This window comes from Taudactylus pleione, unplaced genomic scaffold, assembly GCF_031769625.1.
Source record: "Taudactylus pleione unplaced genomic scaffold, aTauple2 ptg000587l, whole genome shotgun sequence".
Classification (NCBI taxonomy): domain Eukaryota; kingdom Metazoa; phylum Chordata; class Amphibia; order Anura; family Myobatrachidae; genus Taudactylus; species Taudactylus pleione.
Genome location: NW_028284989.1, coordinates 555,926 through 581,047, shown reverse-complemented (window position 1 = coordinate 581,047; position 25,122 = coordinate 555,926). Strand labels below are relative to the sequence as shown.

The 25,122-nt window shown below is 46.5% G+C and overlaps 1 protein-coding gene across 1 annotated transcript; it reads left to right on the top strand.

Moving 5' to 3' along the window:
* The first annotated feature begins 2,629 nt into the window (after positions 1-2,629).
* On the top strand, positions 2,630-24,568 carry LOC148481235 (uncharacterized). Its single transcript, XM_088453755.1, has 5 exons — positions 2,630-2,905; positions 6,987-7,094; positions 18,822-18,962; positions 20,421-20,540; positions 23,481-24,568. Exons 1-5 carry the CDS (start codon positions 2,854-2,856, stop codon positions 23,672-23,674), a joined length of 615 nt encoding a protein of 204 aa, XP_088309881.1. The 5' UTR covers positions 2,630-2,853; the 3' UTR covers positions 23,675-24,568.
* Positions 24,569-25,122: the final 554 nt, after the last annotated feature.

The window sequence follows — 25,122 nt, the reverse complement described above, 5'->3', positions numbered from 1 at the left end:
TAAGGATTGTTGTCAATATTCGCTGTTAAGGTAGCAAGTTCAGGTTCAGACAAAGAGCATGTACACACAAAGAGAATAGATATTGGCAGAACCAATGGATTTTGATAGGTGTCAGTGGTGTGCAACAGATGCCAGTCCACTTGATGAGTAACTTAACTAGGCATGTAGGAATCGGTATGAATTACCGCCGGACGCAAATCCCGATCGTCCCCAGTTAAGTATTTACTAACCTAACCTCCCCCCCTAACCCTCCTTATCGGTGCCTAACCCTAACCTTCCCCCAGTGCCTAACCCTAATCCCCCTCTAAGTGCCTAAACCTAACCCCCCCTTCCCCACCACCTAAACCTAAGTCCCGCAGGGGGGGGTGCCTAACCGTAAGTCCCCCCTGGGGTGCCTAACCCTCCCTCCCCCTAGCCTAACCATAACCTCCCGGGGGGGTGACTAACCCTAAGACCCCCCCGGGTGCCCTAAACCTAACCCTCCCCCCCCCGTGGCTGTCCGCTCGCGGGGCCCGGCATCACTTCGATCGGGATTGGTAAAATGACAGGCGTCTAGATTTAGACGCCTGTCATTTAACCCTTGCCGGGATAAAACAGTCGGGAAACCGGCCATCGAAATTACGTCCGCCGGCTTCCCGACTGCATACCGGCATGTAGGTTTATTAACTGGCAGATAGCAGGTGCACGGTTAATGACAGTTATTTATGGTGGTGACATAGTGGCGCACTTGGGCCGGGGTCGGAAGTCATGTTGAAGTCAGTGCACCTCCCAGGGGCGGATCTATAATGGGTGCAGGGTGCAGGGTGTGCGGTGCACACAGGCCACTGGGTCCAGGGAGGCCCACACAGCACACTCTGCACCCATATTATCTAATACCTCTCCAAAGTCCCACGTCGGCTGGAGAGGCGCTGCACAGAACGCCTGGAAAATGGCCACAGCAGCCATTTTCCCGGCATTTTGCACATGCACAGTAGGGAAAACGCCCGCAGTAGACTTCAGGCACAGACTAGTGCCCAGAGTCTACTGACCCTGTCAGTGCAGAGAGAGGAGAGGGCCCTGGATGGCGAGTAAAGCCCCCTCTACTCTATATAAGCCCTGGCACCTCCGTATCTAGAGAACGGACTCCCAAACCCAGCGGCTGCATGGGGAGGGTCAGCACAGAGCGAACACCTCTCTCAAAAATAGAAACACCAAGTACAAGATCTATTGGACAATCCTAAAGATGAAGGAGATGCAGTTATTGTCTGTCTCCGAGTTCTCGATTTTGATATGGAACCTTAAGGAAACTGAGCCAACAATGGCCTCATTCCAGAGGAAATCAAGCTGTGAAGTCTAGATAGTTATGATCTAATCAAAAGTTCTTTAGTAACCCAAATACTAGAAGTGTTATGTGCGGAGAGCCAAGGATTCCAAAAACAACTGGGAATTTAGGAGAAGAAACTCATCTAAGATTAGTAATGTGTGATGTCCTTTTGAAGTGTTAAGTAACAGAGGTACAGACAGTATATCCCCAGATCCGGAAGAAGTAAGTGAGCCAATAGATTTACTATTTATTGTTAAAAAATTGGCGTATAACTGATTAAAAATATTAGGGATTTTATTGTAATTAAAATAAATCAACCTTCTTTCTTTTGATACTGTACTTGTTCATTATACAGATGCCACTCAGTGGCATCCCTCCCCGTGGTGTCACCCGCTGCGGGGATGTGTGCCGGAAAGGGGCGTGGTCTTGCAGGCAGGGGGCGTGGCCACGCTTCCCAAACCCTGTGGTTCCGTGTTTCTTAACGGAGGGCAGGGTGCAGGAAGTGAGGACTGCCCTGTGTGCAGTGCCGGCTCCCTCACAGTGTCAGGAGCCAAGTGCTGCACTTAATACTACAGTGCAGCACTCGGCTCCTGTCACTGAGGGGGAGTCTGCACCCCTCGTCAGTGCCTCTTCTTTCAGTTTATCAGCTATCTTTCAAACCTTGTGCATTGGTAAATCATTATGTCAACATAAGAAGGTCAACATGGTCCTTAGGACGACATTAAACATGTTGACATAAAATCCGAACACACACAAATTTAGGGGCTCCGATTCAGATCTGTCACTGGTTCGGAGCTTGGATTTAAAAACCGAACTGAGGTTTTGGGTTCGTACATTGTAGCTGTTTTTAACCATTTTTTATCGATTTGTAACGCTTTTTAACTGAATCCAGAAACAAAACACCTGAGGGTGGTTTTGCAAAACCAAATCACGTAGATGAATCTCTACATTCAATAGGTTGACACTGATGGACTGTCGATATGGACAGAACATCGATACTGTATTTTGAGGGTAAATTCAACTAATCTCTAAACCTAAGTCTATTGGCAATGCTGACAATTTAACTATGTCGACATCATAACTGTCGACATTCTGCTGTCAACATGAATGTCGTCCTTGTCAATATACCTAAAGCCATCTTTTAAGGCTCGCGGGCCAGTGTTTTGAGCTTACACCCAAGGCTAATATTTACCAGCCAGCCTCTTGTTATGTCCCTGAGCCCTAATTAAAATTCCACTGTGAACCCTGCCTTACATCTAGCACAGATCTCTGCTGTCAGGTAGTGATGTATTCCAGAAACTGGACAATCCAGTCTGCATCGTTCTTGTTACTGCACATACATTCCCCACCTGGCTGTAAATTGAGTTACTACTCTTAATTCTGGTGGAAATTAGCTTATTCCTAGAATTGTTTTAGCCCAGCTAGGTCAGCACATTACAGGCATCGATTTCTGGCACCACCCTTTCTACCATTGTTTTTTTTGGCATAAACGTTATTGGCTGCCCTTGAACATATATTGTGACTTCTAATACTGACTGTTACTGAGAGCCATGAACTCACTCCTGCTTGTGTTCTGCGTACTCCTGCATCTTGTGACTCCAGGTGAGTGACTTCCACTGTCTATGCAGCTGGGTAAGGTAATTTTCGTCTGCTGTTTACAGTAGTGTCAGAAGAGTAGGAGTCTTTAGTAGGTCACATGTAGAATAAAAGATTAAATAAATAAAGGTTCAAAATGTCCTTTAACTATATTGAAGTGATTTAAGGCTTAGTGTAATTACCATTATCCATATAGGGGAATGGTGAGTCTGCTCATTATTGGGGAGTGTGTTATCCATATAGGGGAATGGTGACTCTGCTCAGTATTGGAGAGTGTATTATCCATATAGGGGAATGGTGACTCTGCTCAGTATTGGAGAGTGTATTATCCATATAGGGGAATGGTGACTCTGCTCGGTATTGGGGAGTGTGTTATCCATATAGGGGAATGGTGACTCTGCTCGGTATTGGGGAGTGTGCTAACCATATAGGGGAATGGTGACTCTGCTCGGTATTGGGGAGTGTGTTATCCATATAGGGGAATGGTGACTCTGTCAGTATTGGGGAGTGTGTTATCCATATAGGGGAATGGTGAGTCTGCTCGGTGTTGGGGAGTATGCTATCCATATAGGGGAATGTTGACTCTACTCGGTATTGGGGAATGTGTTATTCATATAGGGGAATGGTGACTCTGTCAGTATTGGGGAGTGTGTTATTCATATAGGGGAATGGTGACTCTGTCAGTATTGGGGAGTGTGTTATCCATATTGGGGAATGGTGACTCTACTCGGTATTGGAGAGTGTATTATCCATATAGGGGAATGGTGACTCTGCTCGGTATTGGGGAGTGTGTTATCCATATAGGGGAATGACGACTCTGCTCGGTATTGGAGAGTGTGTTACCCATATAGGGAAATGACGACTCTGCTCGGTATTGGAGAGTGTGTTACCCATATAGGGGAATGGTGACTCTGCTTGGTATTGGAGAGTGTGTTATCCATATAGGGGAATGACGACTCTGCTCGGTATTGGAGAGTGTGTTACCCATATAGGGGAATGACGACTCTGCTCGGTATTGGAGAGTGTGTTACCCATATAGGGGAATGGTGACTCTGCTCGGTATTGGAGAGTGTGTCATCCATATAGGGGAATGGCGACTCTGCTCCATATTGGAGAGTGTGTTATCCAAATAGGGGAATGGTGACTCTACTTGGTATTAGAGAGTGTGTTATCCATATATGGGAATGGTGACTCTACTTGGTATTAGAGAGTGTGTTATCCATATAGGGGAATGGTGACTCTGCTCGGTATTAGAGAGTGTGTTATCCATATATGGGAATGGTGACTCTACTTGGTATTAGAGAGTGTGTTATCCATATAGGGGAATGGTGACTCTGCTCGGTATTAGAGAGTGTGTTATCCATATAGGGGAATGACGCCTCTGTTCGGTATTGGAGAGTGTGTTATCCATATAAGGGAATGGTGACTCTGCTCGGTATTGGGGAGTGTGCTATCCAAATAGGGGAATGGTGACTCTGCTCCGTATTGGAGAGTGTGTTACCAATATAGGGGAATGGTGACTTTGCTCGGTATTGGGGAGTGTGTTATCCATATAGGGAAATGACGACTCTGCTTGGTATTGGAGAGTGTGTTACTCATATAGGGGAATGGTGACTGCTCGGTATTGGAGAGTGTGTTATCCATATAGGGGAATGGTGACTCTGCTCCATATTGGAGAGTGTTATCCATATAGGGGAATGGTGACTCTGCTTGGTATTAGAGAGTATGTCATATGTATAAGGGAATGGTGACTTTGCTTGTTGTAAAGAGCAGGTTATCTATATAGGGGAATGGTAACTATGGGCCTGATTCACTACGGATCGCATTTGTGATCGCGGCCTGCGATTACGCACGTTGTTTGACTGCGATGATATGCTAATACATTGAGATCGCTATAACGTCGCAGCACAACATAAAGACACCCACCTTACCTTACACACATCTGTAATGTTTAACAAGACTGCAAAACCATCGGTAACATTGCAGCCTCACACACACGCACAAGCTCTGACCTTACTCAGGAATTGCTAACTTCAGTGCACGCTATGAGTCCTCAGGCTGCGTACGGCATTGCAGTGGATAATTTATGCACGCCCCTGCAACAGCGTTCCAATGCACTGGCACACCTGCGTCTCCCCGACCACCCCCTCGTCACCTCCCACAAACGGCACTTCCTGTCAATCACTCTGCGATGGGTCAGCGTAGTCACTGCGATCACAGTCCTGATCGTTGTGGCTAGTTCGCACACTGCAATGCATAAACATGCGCAGAACACAACAATCGGCAAATTGCGTACGTAATTGTAGTTGCGATCCTTGCTGAATCAGGCCCTATGTGTGGTATTGGGGAGTGTGCTACCCGATTATCCATATGGGGAACTATAGCTCTGCTTGTTATTGGAAAGTGCATATCTGCGCATCCTAATAGCTGAGACGCTTTGGGATTTTGTCTCTATGGGGGAACTCACCGAAGACGGTATAGCTGCCATACTCCGCAAGGTGGTAGCCACGCGATACCCTGTAGGGTATAACACAGGAAGCACAGAGCCATAGGTACAGCTGAGTGCCCAAAGAGTGGGAGTTTGGTAGCGCAACAAGGCGCACAGATGTGTGGGCATTGTCTGTACAGCACGTAGCATGCGATGAGGGGCACAGATGTGTTGGCACGGTTCGTACAGCACAGCATGCGATGGGAGGCACAGATGTGGTGGCACGGTTTGTACAGCACGTAGCATGCGATGAGCGGCACTGATGTGTTGGCACGGTTCGTACAGCATAGCATGCGATGGGAGGCACAGATGTGGCGGCACGGTTTGTACAGCACGTAGCATGCGATGAGCGGCACAGCACTTAGCATGTAATAAGGTACACGGAGGTGTTTGCACTGCTGCAACAGTGCGTGTCATGCAATGAGTGTATTTGGGTCCATCTTTGTGCATAGCATCAGTGGTGGTGGATTAAACCAAGCATAGGTGGAGGATCCAATGCCTCAGAGGGCCCTTTGCTCTCCATCCTCTATGCCTGCAAAAGAGGAAAAGTTTGAGTTGCCAAAGCCCGGTAACCTGCACCTAGTGCCAGAACAAATGCAGCTCAAGGGTTGCAGATGCAACGAGACCCAGTGGCGAATGAGGCCCAGCAATGCTCTTGCTCCTGAGGTTAACTCCTGCTTTGTTCTCAGAAGATCAGAGAAGGTTCCTCTCCCAGCATGTGTGGGTCCAGCGCGTGCCCCAAACAGGACTTTAAAGCGCATGTACCAGTAGCCGACGAACAACATATCGCCAAGTGCATGTTCACAGAATATCAGGTTGACCCTGTAGAACAGCCGATGCCGATACATCTTTCTGGGTGTACGGGTGACCCGTACACTGGCTGCAGGAACTGCCGACACTGACATAACAGCTGGGTGACAAATTTAAATGCCCGCCCAGTTGTGATGTCTGGCCAGACATATCGAGCATCCGATTAGTAAGTGTGCACCAGAGGCGTCACTAGGGTTAGTGTCACCCGGTGCTGTGACTCATGGTGACACCCCCCCCACCTCCACCAAAAAAAATTTACAATCAGGACCAAGGTGTGTAGCTCTGCGCTCTCTCTCCCACTACCAGTCCAGTACTCAGCACTGCAGTGCTCCTCCAGAATGCCAGGCGCACCCGGCGGGCATGATGATGTCACACCCTGCATTCTGGGTAGAGAAGCAAAATACTGCCGCCACCAGTCCGCCCGCACCTCCTCCCCTGCGCGCCGGGGGTGCTAACGGGGAGCGGACTGGCGGATGTGGGCATGAGCGTGGTGGTGGCATGTGTGGGGGGACATGGGCAAGAGTGTGGTGGGGGGGTGCGGGCATGAGTGTGCAGATTTTGGTGTCACCCCATTGGAGTGTGTGTATGGCTTACCAAATCGGTGGCTCGGTCGGCTTGACGGCAGCTAAGTTGGCTGAGTGTGTACCAATCTGAAGAGGCTTTCATTTGCCATTGGCACGATCCCATGCTGTCTTTCCATTTGTATGCAGATAGGTCTGTTTAGTGCTTTGTTTGCAAACTTTTTTTTATGTTTTTGCATAACAAAAATATCTCTACTTTGTTTTTTAGGTTACTCTGTGAAATGCATAGAATGCTTCAATATATCTGCAACTTATTGCACAGGCCAAACAATAGATTGTGGTGCTGCTAGCTGCATGTCTGGTCTCATCTCACTGGGTACGTAATTCGTCCAATGGCTATTATAGGAAATATAATCTATACTTTCATCACAATGTATAATTTTTAAAGAAGAATAAAAAGTAGTTGCAAAATTCACGTGTTTGTTAAATAAAAATGACTAATTATTGTGGTTATGTGTGTGTGGCCTATGATAGTAACACAATGCAGGCACCCTTGGCTTCATTTCATACAGTCAGGTCCATAAATATTGGGACATTGACAGAATTTTCATATTTTGGCCTCTATTCACCACCACAATGGCTTTGAAATGAAACAAACAAGATGTGCTTTAACTGCAGGCTTTCAGATTTAATTTGAGGGTAATTACATCCAAATCAGGTGAACGGTGTAGGAATTACAACGGTTTCTATATGTGCCTCCCACTTTTCTTTAGGGAAACTAATCTGTCAAATCTGGGAACTAATTTGTAATCAGGAGGGGGGGATAGGAAATGTCAGATATGGGATCTACATTGGGAATGATCATTTATTATTTATTTTACCATTATAAATAGTCACTATTTGGCTTAAGTTGTTGATGTATATGTAGCAAACCGTTTGTTTTAGGGGTTAAATAAATGTATGTTTTAATGCCAAGTCATTAATATTCTTATTTGTTTTTACATATAGGGGTCAATTCATTTAGCTACAAGGCGGCTTGCCCCACGAGTAGGTGCAGCTATATACCACAATTACGGTAGCCCCGAACACAAAGCTTTATGTTCGCAGCCCCACAGCGCTGTGTACAAATAAATGTAAGTCTGGGGCGATATTGAGCCGGGAAGGGGCATTTCAATGGCAACTTGCTCCCCTTGTAGCTAATTGAATTAACCCCATAGAGTGGCACTTTACTAGCTCCATGTATTAGTTGTAATATTACATAATTATGATTTGTCCAGGATTGTGGCCAGTGCCAGCACTCATGTTTATATGTTGATTTTAAATAGTTTTATATGTAAGAGATGGACAGTTTCTCTGGGGTAGACGAACGTGCGGAGCTGTGTACATCTTGTGGTACACCTGACCTCAATGCATATATTTAGTTGTATACATCATCATGGTACATCAGACTACACTTGTTGCAGAAGATGCACCAAACATATTTACGCTTAGGACCAAATCTGTGGTTGCAGTTCCATCAACATGCCCTCACTGGACATCATCTACATAAAAGTGCCCCTTACAGCCTACAGTAGTTACCCCTTTTCAGCCATTAGTTGAGATGCGCTTGAAATGTGTATGACCCTGCGTCATTTGTACTTATGTACACTTGATTTGTGCCAATTTTTCTGTTGCAGTGCACTTTTAAAAATCCAAGGTCACTTGATTATATTATCACCCCAGGCTAAAAGATGCCAGCCAGCCCCTGATGTAGATCCCCTTTGTGGAAAGGACCTGCCTACAGGTGTAACAACCGGCATTGGGGGGGTCTTGTTGGGCGGGGAATGAGGCAGTCACTCTGTAGTCAGCATAGGACAAGTTACTGGATGAGAAACTCTGGACTGCAGCAGCCGGTGTGTGCCTTCTGGTGTTTGTTTGGAAGCTTTCAATTCCAACTCCTGTGCAATACCTGTTTCCCCCCTCAAGGTAGAGAAATATAATTTGTGAATGAAATAGGATGGTTAATATCGGCTCACCTTATATAACAAACTATATATATATATATACACAATACGTACACACACATGGTAAAAGTTTACTTGAGTTATTGTGGGTTTACTTGGGTTAGTGTACCCCAAGTTCTGAACTTAAAGCCAGATATTGAGATATATAGATCTGCACCTTTCATTCCACTTTCCTGAATCGGCTGTGCAGGTGACGTCATGCCTGATAAGGGGAGAAGGGGTTCGGTGGAGGAGTCTGTTTGCAACAAACTGGCCTTCATTCATAATTTTTTTGATCTTTAATTTACTAGTTATCTGTCCACACCCATCCAGCTGCTGACCACATCTACCTAATAGCTGGCCATGCCCCTTCAGCGGGCCCTTTTCAATGCATTACCCTGGTGGGCCCTTCATGCACAAGCCGACACTGGAACCAGGAAGGGTGTGGAAAAAGGTGAGGGTCATTTGCATTGTTAAAAGCAACACAGAGGTTCAGGAGGATGATTATGGTAATGTTGTGAGCGTGAGAGCAGCCCGTGTGGACTATTGGTGGAGGAAGCCCTGGTTGCACAGAGACGGGAAGGGAGTGAGAGGAGAGAAAATGCAAATTGGCCTTTTTGAAGGAGAGAAATAAGGATTTGTTGGGGAGAAATAAGGATTTGTTGGTCAGTATATGGTTTGGTGAAGTGAGCACATGTTTAAAGAAAGATGGTAAATGTGCCAGCGCTGAGGGACGTCCTTAGAAGCTCTTATTATTATGAGAGTTGTAAATTTGTTTAACTGGCCTAGCTATGTGACCCGGCACACAAGCGCTGACTCCCCACTCCACCGCTACATAACCTGACATAACTTGTGAGGGTGCAAAACAAAGGTGCGTATTACGCCATACATGGTTGTTACACTTTAACTTAGGGACAATAAGTTAAACCTATAAAACACATAGGGCTCCATTTAAGAAAGAACCGTAATCCCTTCAGCACAGACACTTGAAGTTTCAGAACTTCTGGACTGGACTTCTGGTCATTGACTCTTGGTGGACAATGGCGCACTGACACTTGGTGGACAATGGCACACTGACACTTGGTGGACAATGGCACACTGACACTTGGTGGACAATGGCACACTGACACTTGGTGGACAATGGCACACTGACACTTGGTGGACAATGGTACACTGACACTTGGTGGACAATGGCACACTGACACTTGGTGGACAATGGCACACTGACACTTGGTGGACAATGGCACACAGACACTTGGTGGACAATGGCACACTAACACTTGGTGGACAATGGTACACTAACACTTGGTGGACAATGGCACACTGAGCCAGATTCAGCAAAGATCGCAGTTGCATATACACACGCAATCGGTTGATTAATTCGCACTGTGCATGCATATGTGAGCAGCGCGCGTACGTGAGCCAGACACTGCATTAGAAATTGCGTACGCAGTGAGTACATAGACAGTTGGTAGAGTGAGTGACAGGAAGGGCTGTTTGTTGGTGGTGACGTGGGGGTGGTCGGGTGAACGCAGGAGTGCCAGTGCGTTTCAACGCCATTGCATGGGCGTGCATAAATTATTCACTGCAATGGCCTATGCAGCCTGAGGCCTCATAGCGTGCACTGAAGTTAACAATTCCTGTGTAAGGTCTGGGCTTCATTAACTGTCCGATGTTACTCGATGTTACCGATTGTATCACACTGTTGTCAAAGTATACGAATGTAACCAAGGGGAAGTGAGCGTCCTTATGTCAGGCTGCAATCGCAATGCGAATGCAAACATTTAAATATCACCGCTGATATTAGCACCGCAGTTGCGTGCGTAAAAGCAGAATAGCGATCCGTAGTGAATCAGGCTCACTGATACTTATGGTCCCAGAATAATGACCCTGAGGTTCGAGTTTGAAAACCTGTGCCATATATGTATACAAAACATAAATACTTTTGCTATTGGCACTTACAATATATATATATTATTCTCGGTGGAACGAGATAAGATTCTTTGAATACAAAGATGTTAATCAAGCCACACAAACAAATATCAATTAAAAAGACATTTATTACAAAGTAAAAGAAAAAGTAAAGTATAATAAACACTTAACTTGTTTGTCAGATAATCTACTGAGAACATAAATGGTTTCCTTCCCACTAGCCCCTCTAACACTTTGAAGCTGTAATCTCATACATCGAGCAATAGGCTGATTGTATACTGACAAATGACAGCTTTATATAGGAGAAAAACTCCCTATATCAGCATTTTAACAAGTATAAAGGTCATGTTATTATTAGACAGTAGGGGGCACTGTTGCCTCAATTATGAATGTTGGCAATCTCACCAACAACTGTGTTTTATGGTGTATGTACTCAGATAAATTGAAGGTAACACAATGTTTACTCAGGATTAAGTATGTCTGGTCACATAACTAAACAGTGACCTTTGCTTCTCTCAAAAGCACCTTATGTAATGTCTGACCACCTTCTAATGTCTGATACATTTATAAAATCAGTGCACACAATATGGCTTTCAGCAACCATTTTCTGCACTCCCATTACACACACACATATATATATATATATATATAGTCCAAACATAGGTGTCACTCACGGCGTCTTAATAAAACAAACTTCACAAGCTCGTTAAATGTGCTTCAACGTTTCAGGACTCTTTAATGGTCCCTTCGTCAGGATACAAAAAGATAAATAGTAAACTCTTACCTTAAATACATACAACACCCAGTGAAAAAGCCCGCCGGATTTCGCGCACCGACGCCAATGAGATGACGTCACTATCGGAGTGCTCCCCATCACCAAGGTAACATTGAAAACTAAGGCTACGGAAGCCTGCAAGTGTCAAAATACACAGATTATCACAACAGATAGAATTAAATTAACAATGCATAGATGGAGTGATTAATGATAATATATATACTATCCTTTGATCATCTATACAAAATAAAGATAATCTCCCTATCATCTCATAGTGGTTAATATGGAAAAAATAAATTTGCCAATATATGTAGCGTAGAACAATCAAGTTATGTAGTATTATAAATGTGAATATCCCCACTATATGATAAAGAATTCCTGGGGAAATATCTATAATAATATCTCCGATCAATATGGATCCTGCCTGCAAAGTTATAGTTTAACATATTCTGAGTAACAAATGGTGGTATGTACATTAAGTCACAAAAATCATTGAAAATTAATTTGCTCATTAAGACCCTTCGGTGACATTGTATCCAGTCTGAAAATCCAGCTGCTTTCCAACTGGAGCAGCTTTCTAGCTCTGTCACCCCCACGTATATTTGATGGGACGTGATCTATAATTCTGTATCGTAGTGACACCTATGTTTGGACTATTAATATTCCTCCCACATCAGGAGAGGTAATAAGGAAGGCACCGGGCGCACTATACTATTTCTTTATGTGAGGAGTGCCGGCATGTTGGACTACTATATATATATATATATATATATATATAATTAATTCCCATTAATAACATTTACCAACAAAATGTATCATATGAATAGCAGGAATGAAAATGTAAATATTCAGATTAGTTATCCAGCAGTTTGGGGGGGGAACAATTCAAACTCAGGGCTTCATTCAGAGCCGATCGTAAGCGGCCGCTCGTTCGTTCCGAGCGATGTTCGCACATCTGCGCATGCGTACGGATTGTAATACGCATGCGCGAACCAGTCGGTGCGGCCGAAAATCGTCTTCTCGCTAAATAGCGAATGCCTGCTAATTTGAGTGACAGGAGGAGGAGTTTGTGGGTGGTAACAGGGGAAGGTGTTTGAAAACGGGGAGTGGAGATCAGAACGCAGGCGTGCCTAAAGGTCCAAACGGGCGTTTTAAGGGTGTGCATAATTAATACAGCAGCGTCATTGACCACGTCACTTGGTTATTTTATAGTCAGAACTGCTCGCAAGATTGCGGTAGGAAAAACCATCCACAAGAATAGCGAGCAGTTCATACGCTGTTCGATGTACTCGATTAATCTATTAAATAGCGGACAAGACGTATGATGCGAGCGGCCAGGGGGCGTATTTTTTAAAAAAACGACTGCACGTTTTGTTCGCTCGTTCAGACATAGAGGCGGCAACAGACCGCAAAGAGCGAACGGTTCATTTAAATAGCCAGCCCCTTTATCAGAATGACCGTCCGCAAATAGCGTCCGGCTCTGAATCAGACCCTGACTGCGGTGAGTAGGGATTTAAAATCCCCAAACTTGGCAGAAAATGATTGTGAGTGCGAAGGCTACACAACGTAATAAGGAGGCACCATACACTTATGTATTATGCTGAAAATTAATATTTCTCAAAACAGTTAGTTATGTTTATGGGTACAACATGTGTTTAATGAATATTATCAGTGGCAAAAATTACTGTAATATTCTATTACGAGGTCAATCTTATATTTACATCATAGAGGGGCATTATTATATTTTAATTAAATTATGTGTGCAATAATATATAAATATTAAGGGACAAAATTAGGTAATTAAGCATGGGGCAAAACTAATTTCTGCATGATGTGGGGACCAATTGTAGTTAGCACTTGTGGCATGGCCGTGGTACAGGGATGTCCCAGCAGACTCAGCATGGCCACACCTCCTCCCAGCATCAATGTAGAGAGATGGAAGCTGCCGGGATCACACAGATGTGCCTGACGCAGCACACTTCTAAGAAAGGAGAAGCCGTCCTCAGGGCTCAGGAGGCGAGCGCTTGCCCCACACTGTGTATCTGGTCTAAATCACATGGATGCAGTGTTGATATTTGCACATTTGACCAATTATTTGCTACTGCACATGCAATGTAAGTGTCGATAGTCCTCACAATGGTGCGCCGATGGTGGAGGGTTTCAGTCCAGCAGCGGATTTCCACTGTCCATGTGTGGAAGTTTAGCGAAAGCTCGTTAGCTAACACTCATCACTTTTCCCACGGCAGAGTCCTGGAGTCTTCATATCTGGTTACCCACTCCACCTATAGTCTGGACCTTCTTCACCACTCAGACGTCGGGTTGAACCAGACCGAGGCTATGAGAAAATCGGACAGTAATCATTCTAACTTCCTCGGTGACACTGTAAATACTAAGGATGACTGCAACCTTCACCGGTTAGGTGAATGGTCATCATTGGCACGAAGCCTCAGCTACCCAGTAATCACCTATATAGTGCTCACGCACTCAGGTGTACTTTGGATCTCCCACCGTTGTGCGAGATCCCCTATCCGGTGTTCAAGTGAAGGACAGACAGAGAAAGAGAGACATAGATTTTGGATCTCACACCGTTGTATAAGATCCCCTATCTGACGCCCAGGTGAAAGACAGACGGACACGGAGAGATACTCACACTAGACCACTTGACGAGTTGTCACCAGCCCCTAAGAGTCAAAACAGAACAATCCCCTTTCTTTAGCAGACAGGTCACACATACAATGCTGAACCAATTGGGTTACCTGATTGTTTGACCGAAAGCACAGACTCCACTTCCGGAATCTAGGTGTACAAGTAAGGTATGTTTCTTCACAAGCTCTCTGCTATTGTAACTAAAGGATTCAACACAGTAAACAAATAAACATGCTTTTACATACTACATCAGCTAGGCTTAGTGACAATACAACTCTAATGGAGGTACTCTAAATGTAACCGCCCCTCTCTCTTTCCGGCCGTCCGGCCCTGTCTGTGCCCTTTAGGAAAACACCACTGTCTTTACCTTATTCCCTTAGTCTGGTTCTTAAGGGGAGCACTCCGCTGTCCTTATAAGAACCTGCGTAGATTCAGTGCCGAGACCGGACAGCCTCTTGCACTGTCTTCTGAGGGAAAAATGCCCAGTGTCGTGAGTCTAATACACAGGCCCACCTAGCTGGGGTTATCTGGTTCTAATACCCAAATCACCTTAACACACAAGCTCACCTGCCAGTGCTCTGTACCTAGTGATCTGGGCCTAATGCCCAGTCACTATTATGCAGGCCCACCTACTTGTGGGCAATCCCTAGTGATCTGGACCTGATGCCCAGCTCACTTTATACTGCTGGGACGTCTGACAATTCAATCTAGTGATCTGGGCCTAATGCCCAGATCACTTTATACTGCTGGCCCGCCTAACAATTCAATCTTGTGATCTGGGCCTAATGCCCAGACCACTTTATACTGCTGGCCCGCCTAAAGATTAAATCTAGTGATCTGGGCCTAATGCCCAGACCACTTTATACTGCTGGCCCGCCTAACAATTCAATCTAGTGATCTGGGCCTAATGCCCAGATCACTTTATACTGCTGGCCCGCCTAACAATTCAATCTAGTGATCTGGGTCTAATGCCCAGATCACTTTATACTGCTGGCCCGCCTAACAATTCAATCTAGTGATCTGGGTCTAATGCCCAGATCACTTTATACTGCTGGCCCGCCTAATAATTCAATCTTGTGATCTGGGCCTAATGCCCAGACCACTTTATACTGCTGGCCCGCCTAACAATTCAATCTAGTGATCTGGGCCTAATGCCCAGATCACTTTATACTGCTGGCCCGCCTAACAATTCAATCTAGTGGTCTGGGCCTAATGCCCAGATCACTTTATACTGCTGGCCTACCTAACAATTCAGTCTAGTGATCTGGGCCTAATGCCCAGATCACTTTTTACTGCTGGCCTGCCTAACAATTCAATCTAGTGGGGCCTAGCGCCCACTTACTTGCCACGGGCCTAGTGCCCGAATCCTGGTGGTCTAGGGAGGAATTACAAATAAGTAAGGGTGGCCCACGGCCGCCTACCCTTCTCGTTGGGAGAGCCTGCAGTGAGGAACTTCGATAAGCTCCTTTTCTTCCCACCACTGCCTGGCTCCCCTGTCCTCAGCTTCAACTCCACTCCCCGCTGCCAGCCGCCGTCTCCCTCGTCCAGCCGCGGTGCTTCTGTCTTCAGCTGTTGATCACGGCGTCTTCCAGCGCCTCTGGAGTTCCTCTTTCCTGCAGAAGATCCCCTTCGCTTGATCCCCGCCGACGGACTGACTCGCCCCACACAGCAGCGCCTAATATTACGGAGCCGCGAGGAGGCGGAGCTGTGATTGGCTCGCCGTGCCAGCACTGGATTGGCTGTCCGCCCGCGAGCCATTACTGGCTCGCAAACGGCTCCAAATTCAAAATCCATGTCTTTGATTGGACGAGCTTGAATCTTTTCAAATGCAAGCTGGTCCAGCCCCGTCTCCTGCCGCCGCCTGCCGGTCCAGTGGACCTTGGATTCCGGCATGGATCAGGTCCTGTAATGGTGACCCCGCTTACACACGGACATTGAAAGTGGGCGTCTCAGGGCTTGCAATCTCCGCCGCTCTCAATTACACAAGGGGGAGGCTGAGACTAGTATTTGCATATGATCGCAGCAGTGAATCCAATAGAAATCGCAGCAACAACAACATCAACCACTGAATCAGGCGCTCGGTGTGGCTAGCAGTGTAATTGGCTGCAGGGGAGGGCCGGGCCCTGGAGGCAGGCCAGGCCCTGTAGCAGCCACGCCCCCTGTACCTACTATAGTTATGCCTATGCGCATAAGCAATCACTTTACTGTTTACACTTTGCAGGGACAGACTCCTATCGGTGTTCGTCTTTGGTAACCCTAGAGCAGGGGTGGCATAGACAAACGCAGGGGGGGGTTTCCGTCGGCCTGGAAACCCCCCTCCCTAGACCACACCATGACCACAATAGCAATTGTAATGTAATAGAATTTTACTAGTGCTGCATGTTCTTCACAGTATCACAGATGAAATAATTTGCACCACCTGTGGATCTTTTAACATGTATCAGCCAGTAATAAATAACCTGTGCACCAAGTAGGAGATCTGGAAAACATGCACTGTTAAGAAGGTGCTGCTATAGAGCCCAATATGTACATATATGTCCAGTGCTAGGTAATTCTGCTGCTCCCCCAGACTCCCAGACTTGCTCCCATGCTCTGGAATGGTGCCCACATCTAAAATAAAAACATTCAGCTCAGGCAGGATGGCCCTACTGCCGCATCTAATGGGTTACTGTGATCGCTGGTCCTGTGTATGCTGGAATTATGACACACAGTACACTATGTATGACACATATAATGGCTTACTGTGATCGCTAGTCCTGTATATGCTGGAATTATCACACACAATACACTATGTATGACACATATAATGGCTTACTGTGATCACTGGTCCTGTATATGCTGGGATTATGACACACAATACAGTATGCATGATGCATATTAAAGCTGGTTAAGTACTAATTCTGCCCTCTTCATGGACTGGCCACACTCTCACTCTTAAATCAAGCATTTGGAAACCCCCCTCTGGAAATCCTGCGTTTGCCACTGGGTGGGGAAACTTTTTTCAGTCAATGGCCATTTTGATTTTTAGAAAATCATTTGGGGGCCATACAAAATTATTAACTTAAAATTTGCCTCCTATATTTGGTTAAAAACATTATTAACTCACCCTTAATGCAATGGCTGTAAGTAACGGCTTCTCTTTGGTATGTTGTCAGGCAGAGTCTGTGGGGCAGTCCCTATGGATGTGTGATAGGCAGATTGATAAGGCAGCCCTGGGGTCCTCTCAGTCCTAACCAGCCTGATGACAGCATTGACTGTACACACCCTCTGCTGTGCCATCACTGCCTGCTTGCCCGCGCTGTTAGGGTGAGACCCTGCACGCCCCTGCACTAACCAGCTCAATGGCAGCCATACGACAGCCCTGATTCCCCCCCCTTGAGCGCTGCCTGCCTGTCGCCACTGATGGGGAGAGAGCCCTGCATGCCACTCAATGACAGCCCTGACACCCTGATCCCCCCCTGTGCTACCTGCCACCGCTGATATGGAGAGAGCCCCTGCACTAATCCGCCTGATGACAGCCCTGACACCCTCCACCGCTGAGCTACCTCCTGCCGCTGATAGCCGATGACAGCCCTGACACACACACCCTCCCCCCGCTGTGCTACCTGCCGCCGCTAATAGCGCAGCGGAGGGAAGGGGTGTGTCAGGGCTGTCATTTTCTACCAGCTGCCGATGACAATCCTGACATCCCCTCTCCCCCCACTGTGCTACCTGCCGCCGATGACAATCCTGACATCCCCGCTCTCCCGCTGCGCTACCTGCCGCCGCTGACAGCCACTATACTACGCTGACAGCCGCTACACTAGGCTGGCAGCCGGCCGGGCCGGACGATTTCACCTTGCGGGCCATATACGGCCCGTGGGCCGGAGGTTCCCCACCCCTGCCCTAGACCATAGATGCGATCTGAGCTATTTGACATAACTGAACTGACCTATTTGATTTGGATACATACATGTGTTGCAGCAATGGATTAAGATATTGGATGGCACAGCCAGGCAAAACGAAGGCAATGATGAAAAACACAAAAGCAAGGAATGTAAAAAGTGTCGGAAGTGAATGTGACACGTGTAAGCCAAAACATGTAAATCATCTGATGCTGCACTTCCCTATATTTGCATAATGCAATCTTTTGAAATCAAGGGCCTGATTCACTACGGATCGTAACTGCGAATGCAATAGCGATTACGCACGCTGTTCAACTGCTATAGTATGCTAATCCATTGCGATCGCTATGCCATCGCAGCACTACATAAGGATGCTCACCTTACCTTACATACATTCGTAATGTTTAGCAAGACTGTGAAACCATCGGTAACAGTGAGTACCATTGCAGCCTCACGCACACTTGCACAAGCTCGGACCTTACTCAGAAATTGCTAACTTCCACGCACGCTGAGACCTCAGGCTGTGTAGGCCATCGCAGTGGCTAATTTATGCATGCCCCTGCAACGGTGTTCAAACGACGCATTTCGCCGACCACCCTCCCGTCACCACCCACAAGTGGCACTTCCTGTCAATCACTCTGCCATAGGTCTGCGTAGTCACTGCGATCGCAGTCCCGATCGCAGTGGCTGGTTCGCGAAGAACGCAACAATCGGCCGATTGCTCGCGTAATCGCAGTTGCGAGCGGTAGTGAATCAGGCCCCAAATACTGTATATCATCTCATAGCTATTCTGAAAAGCGCCTCTGGCGTTCTTATGCTTGCTGCTGTGCCCAGCCCTGGATTACTGTTGTAAAACTCATTACTTTGTGTATGTGTGCACACAGAGGACTACACACTCTTTGGCAGAGCCTGTGCGCCAGCCGAATCAGCTTGTGAGATATCTGGGAGCATGACCTCAATACAACGGGTTCATCTGTCCACGTCCTGCTGTAAAAGTAACAACTGCGACCCAGGACCGCCCACATGTACGTAAGATCGCTTTTTATTTTATCTCGTGTTATTTTATTACCAGGACTGAAACAGCAGATAACGAAGAGGTTTTTAATGGTACGGAATTAGAACAGAGGTTCCCAAACTTGGTCCTCACGGCACCCTAACAGTCCAGGTTTTAAGGATATCTATGGTTGAGCACAGATGATTAAATCAAAAGACTGAAGTACAGTACTATAAGTCACCTGTGCCCAAGCATGGTTATCCTTAAAACCTAAACCATTAGGATCTCTTGAGGACCGAGGGCCTGATTCAGAGCCGGACGCTATTTGCGGACGTTCGTTCAGAAAAAGGGGCCGGATATTTAAATTGAGCGCTGTTATGTCTGAGCGAGTGTCCGAAACATGCGCTCGCTATTTTGTAAAGACGCCCCCTGGCCGCTCGCATCATACATCATCTCCGCTATTTATTTGATTAATCGAGTACATCGAAAGGCGTATGAACTGCTCGCTATTCTTGTGGTAGCATTTTTCTACCGCAATCATGCGAGCACTTCAGGCTAAAAGACACCCAAGTGTCGTGGTCGATGACGCTGCTTTGTTAATTATGCATACCCTTAAAACGCCCGTTTTGACCGTTTGGCACGCCTGCGTTCGGATCTCCACTCCCCGTTTTCAAGCACCTTCCCCTGTTACCACCCACAAACGCCTCATCCTGTCACTCAAATTTTGCAGGTACTCACTATTTTGCGAGCACACGATTTCCGTCCGCACTGACTGGTTGGCGCATGCGCATTACGACCCATACGCATGCGCAGATGTGCGAACATCGCTCAGAGCGAACGAGCGGCCGCTTACAAGCGGCTCTGAATCAGGCCCCGAGTTTGGGAACCACTGGAATAGACTATTGTTATTCATACATAGCACATATATTTCTGGTACCAACTAATCACTGGTCATATAATACATAGAGATCACCTCAATTGACAGCTGTATTTTGCTCAGAAATCCCCCTCAATTACTGCCTGTGTATAGGACAGATCTTCGTTTGCCATTTCCCCCCATTTACTAGACCCTATTCCTCCCTGGATGGAGCACCTGACATGGAGACTGTCCCTGGGAAACTTTTACATCTGACAACCGTACGCCACGACCATTTCCTTCCCACCAGCGGGTGATGGTGTCTTTTCAGACTTTTGTGAGGAAAGACTTAATGATACGTGCAACAGCAGTTACATCAGCTCTAATATGATAAAACACTACTTAACAAGCAAACGTCAGGCCCTCTAGCAAAATTTAGGTGTGGGTGGGCGGTGGTGCGATTCCATACCCACAGTTCGAGCTGGCATGTTGGGGGAACTGGCATAGCCTGGTCCCTTCATCTATAGGCCCTATAAGCAATTGCACCCCTATAACTACTCTAGTTCCATCACTGCTTTTAATATTTAACACAAAAAGGTATTAACTGGCTAATTAATTCTTCTGTACTTCAAGTGCCATCCAATTTCCCAATGAAGAATGGAGTGGTCTGCCATACATGTACTTCTACAGATACTTGTAATCTGGAGTGCGCGGGCAATGAGAGCAGATGTGCTAGCATGACAATGACAACACGTGAGTAAAATGAAACTAGCCAAAGATAAATGACAGAACAGATGGTGTCACATGTAAAGCTTTCACGTATGTTTATTCCCTGTAGGAAAACCTTTTTGGTTTACAGATTCCACTCCTATTGAAAAGTAGAGATGTTGTTTAGCTGGTGGGAATTTTCAGTTATGGGCCTGTTTCTGAGTGGCATGCAATGGCCGATTTTCGTGCAAATGGTCAATGCTTTTCAATTGGGCTTGAGTCGCTAAAAAGTCACACAGGGTTGGTTGCGAACTTAGGCCCTCATTCAGAGCCGCTCGTTAGCGGCAGTACGCTCGTTCCGAGCGATGTTTGCACATCTGCGCATGCGTACGGTTTTTAGTACGCATGCGCGAACCAGTCAGTGCGGCCGAAAATCATTTGTACGCAATATAGCGAGTGCCTGCTATTTTGAGTGACAGAATGAGGCGTATGTGGGTGGTAACAGGGGAAGGTGCTTGAAAATGGGGAGTGGAGATCCGATCGCAGGCGTGCTTAAAGGTCAAAACGGGCGTTTTATGGGTGTGCATATTTAAAACAGCAGCGTCATTGACCACGTCACTGGGTTATTTTATAGCCAGAACTGCTCGCAAATTTGTGGTAGCAAACACCAACCACAAGAATAGCGAACAGTTCATACGCTGGTCGATGTACTCGATTAATCTAATAAATAGCGGACATGACGTATGGTGCGAGCGGCCAGGGGGCGTTTTTAACAAATAAACGAGCGTATGTTTTGCTCGCTCGTTCAGACTTAGAGGTGTGAACAGACTGCAATGTGCGAACGGATCATTTGAATAGCCACCCCTTGTTTTTGAACGAACGACCGCAAGTAGCGAACGGCTCTGAATGAGGGCCTTAGGCGCTTATTCGCTTACACTGGAGGCCATACACCAGACGGAGCATCTGCACCCAGCATGGGGCAAGTGCACGTTTCAATGGCCCATCCTATGGTAGCGTCCCAGTACTTGCACATTTAGGCCCTCAGTCAGCAGCGCATGCAGGTGTACAGGACCCGTTCTGCGCATGTGCAGAACGGGTGCTGTTTGAATGCACACAGAACGCCACCGTTGAGGGGTAGGGAAGAGGCCAGGATCTCCGTGGACACAGCTGGGATCATTAATGGCGCCTCCTGCTGTATGAACATAATTGCAAGGACGGAATTGCAAAGCTGTTGGCGTGCAGCTTTTCAATTCTGTCTACTGCTGAATCAAGCCCTTAGACACACACTTGTACACCAGTGTAAGGACTGAAACTAGTTAGAAGGGCAATCCAGAACCCCTTTGAGTGTAACAATGTAAAAAAGTAATTCACTCTTGGGTGCAGGTTGACTAGATTAATCTACAAATGTTCCTGATGTCTGTCTTTCTATATTAGTAGTACCAATTGTGACAAAAGTGAGAGTGAATGGTCCAACAAAAGTGTATGTATATATATATATATATATATATATATATCGTCCAAAAATATTTACTCCAAAAGGGAGGTATTAAGAGCAAGTAACATCTCAATGTCAGTTTCAGTTTCCAAAGTATAACGCGTTTCACAGGTCGCTGCCTGTTTCTTCAGATACGGAAACGTGCTGATGACAAAAGTGACAGAGCTTATTGTGCGTCAGAATTACAGTAGGCAGCCAGCAGGTTTCTTGTTACAGTGAAACAGCATGTGTCCCCTGTAATATCAGTCCCGTGTGGGTCATCACAGGTGGGTATTTTTAAAGTGGCATTAAATTTAAAGGAAAAAATAGATTGGTTTTGACCTTTAATTATTGCCATTTTAAAAATACTAGCAGACTCAAAAGATTGTCGCCCGTGTCTGCATCTTGCAGACTATTATATAAGGAGGACCACATTGTTCAAAACACCAGTTAATTTTGTGAATCAGATACCTTAAGGCAACTGGAATTAAAGTGCATGTAAGTGTGATTTTAGAAAGCAATGAGTTGTAATTCTCTACATCATTCTGCCAAAGAATAGTCATTAAGCATTCACAATTGATACAAGGCATTTAAATCTCAAACAAACGTAATAAAAAGGAGGCTATGGGGCATATCCAATTGGGTGCGAGATTTAATAAGGTAAAAAACCTTGCGCCCAATTTTGGATTACCGTGTGTAGCACGCTCCCGATGCCCACGGTACCCAATTTTAAAAAATTGGTTGCAGTGTTTTCAGAGCTGAAAACCCAGTGGTGGGTGAAAAAAATTAAAAAATTATACTTACATGCCTGGGGGGCTCCAGTGGTCTCCTCGGCTCTTGGTGCCCTCCACTTCATCTTGTCACTGAGGAGGGGGCTGCTGGGTGTTCCGGGAGCTGCTGGTATGCTCCGGGGGTGCTGGGAGGTGCAAGGGCTGCTGGGAGATGTAGTTCTCCCTAAGCCGATTACAGGGAGGGGGACACACACATGGGGGGGTCACACACACACAGAATCACTCATATACACACACACACACACACACACACACACACACACACACTGACATATTCACCCTGCTGCAGGAGACCGGGTCCCGATGCTGGAGGTAATTAAGTAATTAAGATTTAATTAAGCTAATTGGAAACTTCCAATTAGTAAATTAGTCCTCAGGGGTGGTGCCGCCAGGATCCCAGCAAGTCTCGCTAATTTTTCCTAAGATTAACGAGTTTAGGAAAAATCAGACTTGCTCTGGAGGTGAGAGGAAAAAAACCTCCAGGCTTTCAAAAACTAAAAAACTCCGAAGGTGCGGGATTTTTGCTATTCTCGCACCTACTTGCTGTCTGAGTGATCGCACTCTTCTGCACGTGTCACACCATGGGAGAGATGTATCAAGTATTCTAAAGCAGACAGGTGGAGAAGTTGCCCTTACCAACCAATCAGATTATAGCTCTCATTTCTTAGAATGTACTAGATAAATGAACAGCTGTACATTGTTTGCTGTGCTTTTTTCCAGAGGGAGCGAGCGTCGGCCCCAGACTCCGTGGCTGTGCTACTGATTCAATATGCCGTTTCGGAAATCACACATTTGACATTGAAAATGTTGTGTATAATTTGGAAATTGTGTGCAGCGCTCCTACCGTCTCCCTTCAGCGCTGCTCCCTATATCTCACCTTTGTATTAGCCACCTTCATGATAAATATGTTTTAAGAGTCGCTGTCTTCGCTCCATGCAGTGGTGTCATTGGGATCAGTGACATCCAGTGCTCCAAACAGACCCCTGCAAGTGCCAAAGGCATCCACGTGGCCGAAAAAGGGGCATGGTCTCTCGGGGGAAGGGGCGTGGCCTAGTGGCACACCCACTGTTTCATCACTCTGGGGGCGTGCCCAGCACTCAAGGAGATGATGGGCTGCCCCCAGGGACTCTGGGCCTGATTCAGAGCCGGACGCTCTGACCAGAGCGCTCGCTCTGAATCAGGGCCCTCCTACCTAACATTGGAGCGGCCTCTTGGACGCTCACATAGCTGTGGGTTACCACAGCTTATGCGAGCGTCCATGATGATGGTCGCGATGGTCAAGACCATCGCGACCATCGGGCTTGCGACGAGACCCTGCGGTAGGGTTTCAGTGACCGCAAGCCCTGGAGTGATTTTGGCTCTATCAGAGCCAAAATCACTCCCACTGACATCACTAGTGATGTCAGTGGGGCCGGACCCAGACGGTAGGCATTCCCATGGGAACGCCTCCGTCTGGCAGCCACGCCCCCATCACGCCCATCAAAGGGGGCGTGCTGTCACTCACCATCGACAGCACGCCCCCTTTGGTGCGAGACCCCGAGCGACGGCTACCCCGTCACTCACCATCGACCCGCTTGCGAGCATCCTGCGCTCGCGAGCGGGTCTGAATGAGACCCTCTCTCCGCACTGCTGGCATCTCCTCAGTGACCGGGAGCTGCACAATAACATCACAGTCCAGCGCTCAGCTCCCTATCATTGAGGAGGAGTCGGCACCTCCCTAGTGATGCCACCGGTTCTATGGTTACTGCGGATCTATCAGAGCTCACTGAAAGTTGATTATTTGTTTGTTATAAGAATAAAAGATTTGTGTGGACATAATCTGAGGCCTTGTACTCTTTATTGCTAATGCACCGAAGGAACAAACACATACAAAGCTAATCTTTCAAATAAAAAGAAATCGACATATGGTAAAATTTTGGGCCAGACTCAATTACAGTTCTTGCGCACTGCCAGTTATTCCACTCGCACTTCCATAGGCTGCAAATAGAAACAGCCTTCTGAGAGTGAATGCCCGCAGCCGCTGGAAACGGTTCTGGCGACTTCTGTGCTGAATTGAATCAGCCCCTTTGACTTTTAATTCCCAGATGCTGTATACCTCAAACTCATACATGCCTACTGTGGAAGTATAGAAGCCATTTTAGAATAAGAATCCATTTTGTTTTTAAGTATGCCACGTGTACATAGAAAGTAAATGTACAGGACAGGAGGGAGTTAATTCGAATGCTTCCTCTAGAAGTTACTGCCAGCTCATCAGTTTCTCTGCTTTTAATGAACAACAGATGTGTAACTTGGGGCCTATAAATATGAGTCTGTCTGTTAAATAACCCGGAGAGGAGATGCTTGTGGTCACACACACTCATGT

Excerpts from the sequence above, each read along its gene's own strand:
- LOC148481235 (XM_088453755.1), top strand. The coding sequence starts at position 2,854 with ATGAACTCACTCCTGCTTGTGTTCTGCGTACTCCTGCATCTTGTGACT. Across the intron at positions 18,963-20,420 it reads CGACCCAGGACCGCCCACAT|TGCCATCCAATTTCCCAATG; the intron begins GTACGTAAGATC and ends CTGTACTTCAAG. Across the intron at positions 20,541-23,480 it reads TAGCATGACAATGACAACAC|AGGGAGCGAGCGTCGGCCCC; the intron begins GTGAGTAAAATG and ends GCTTTTTTCCAG.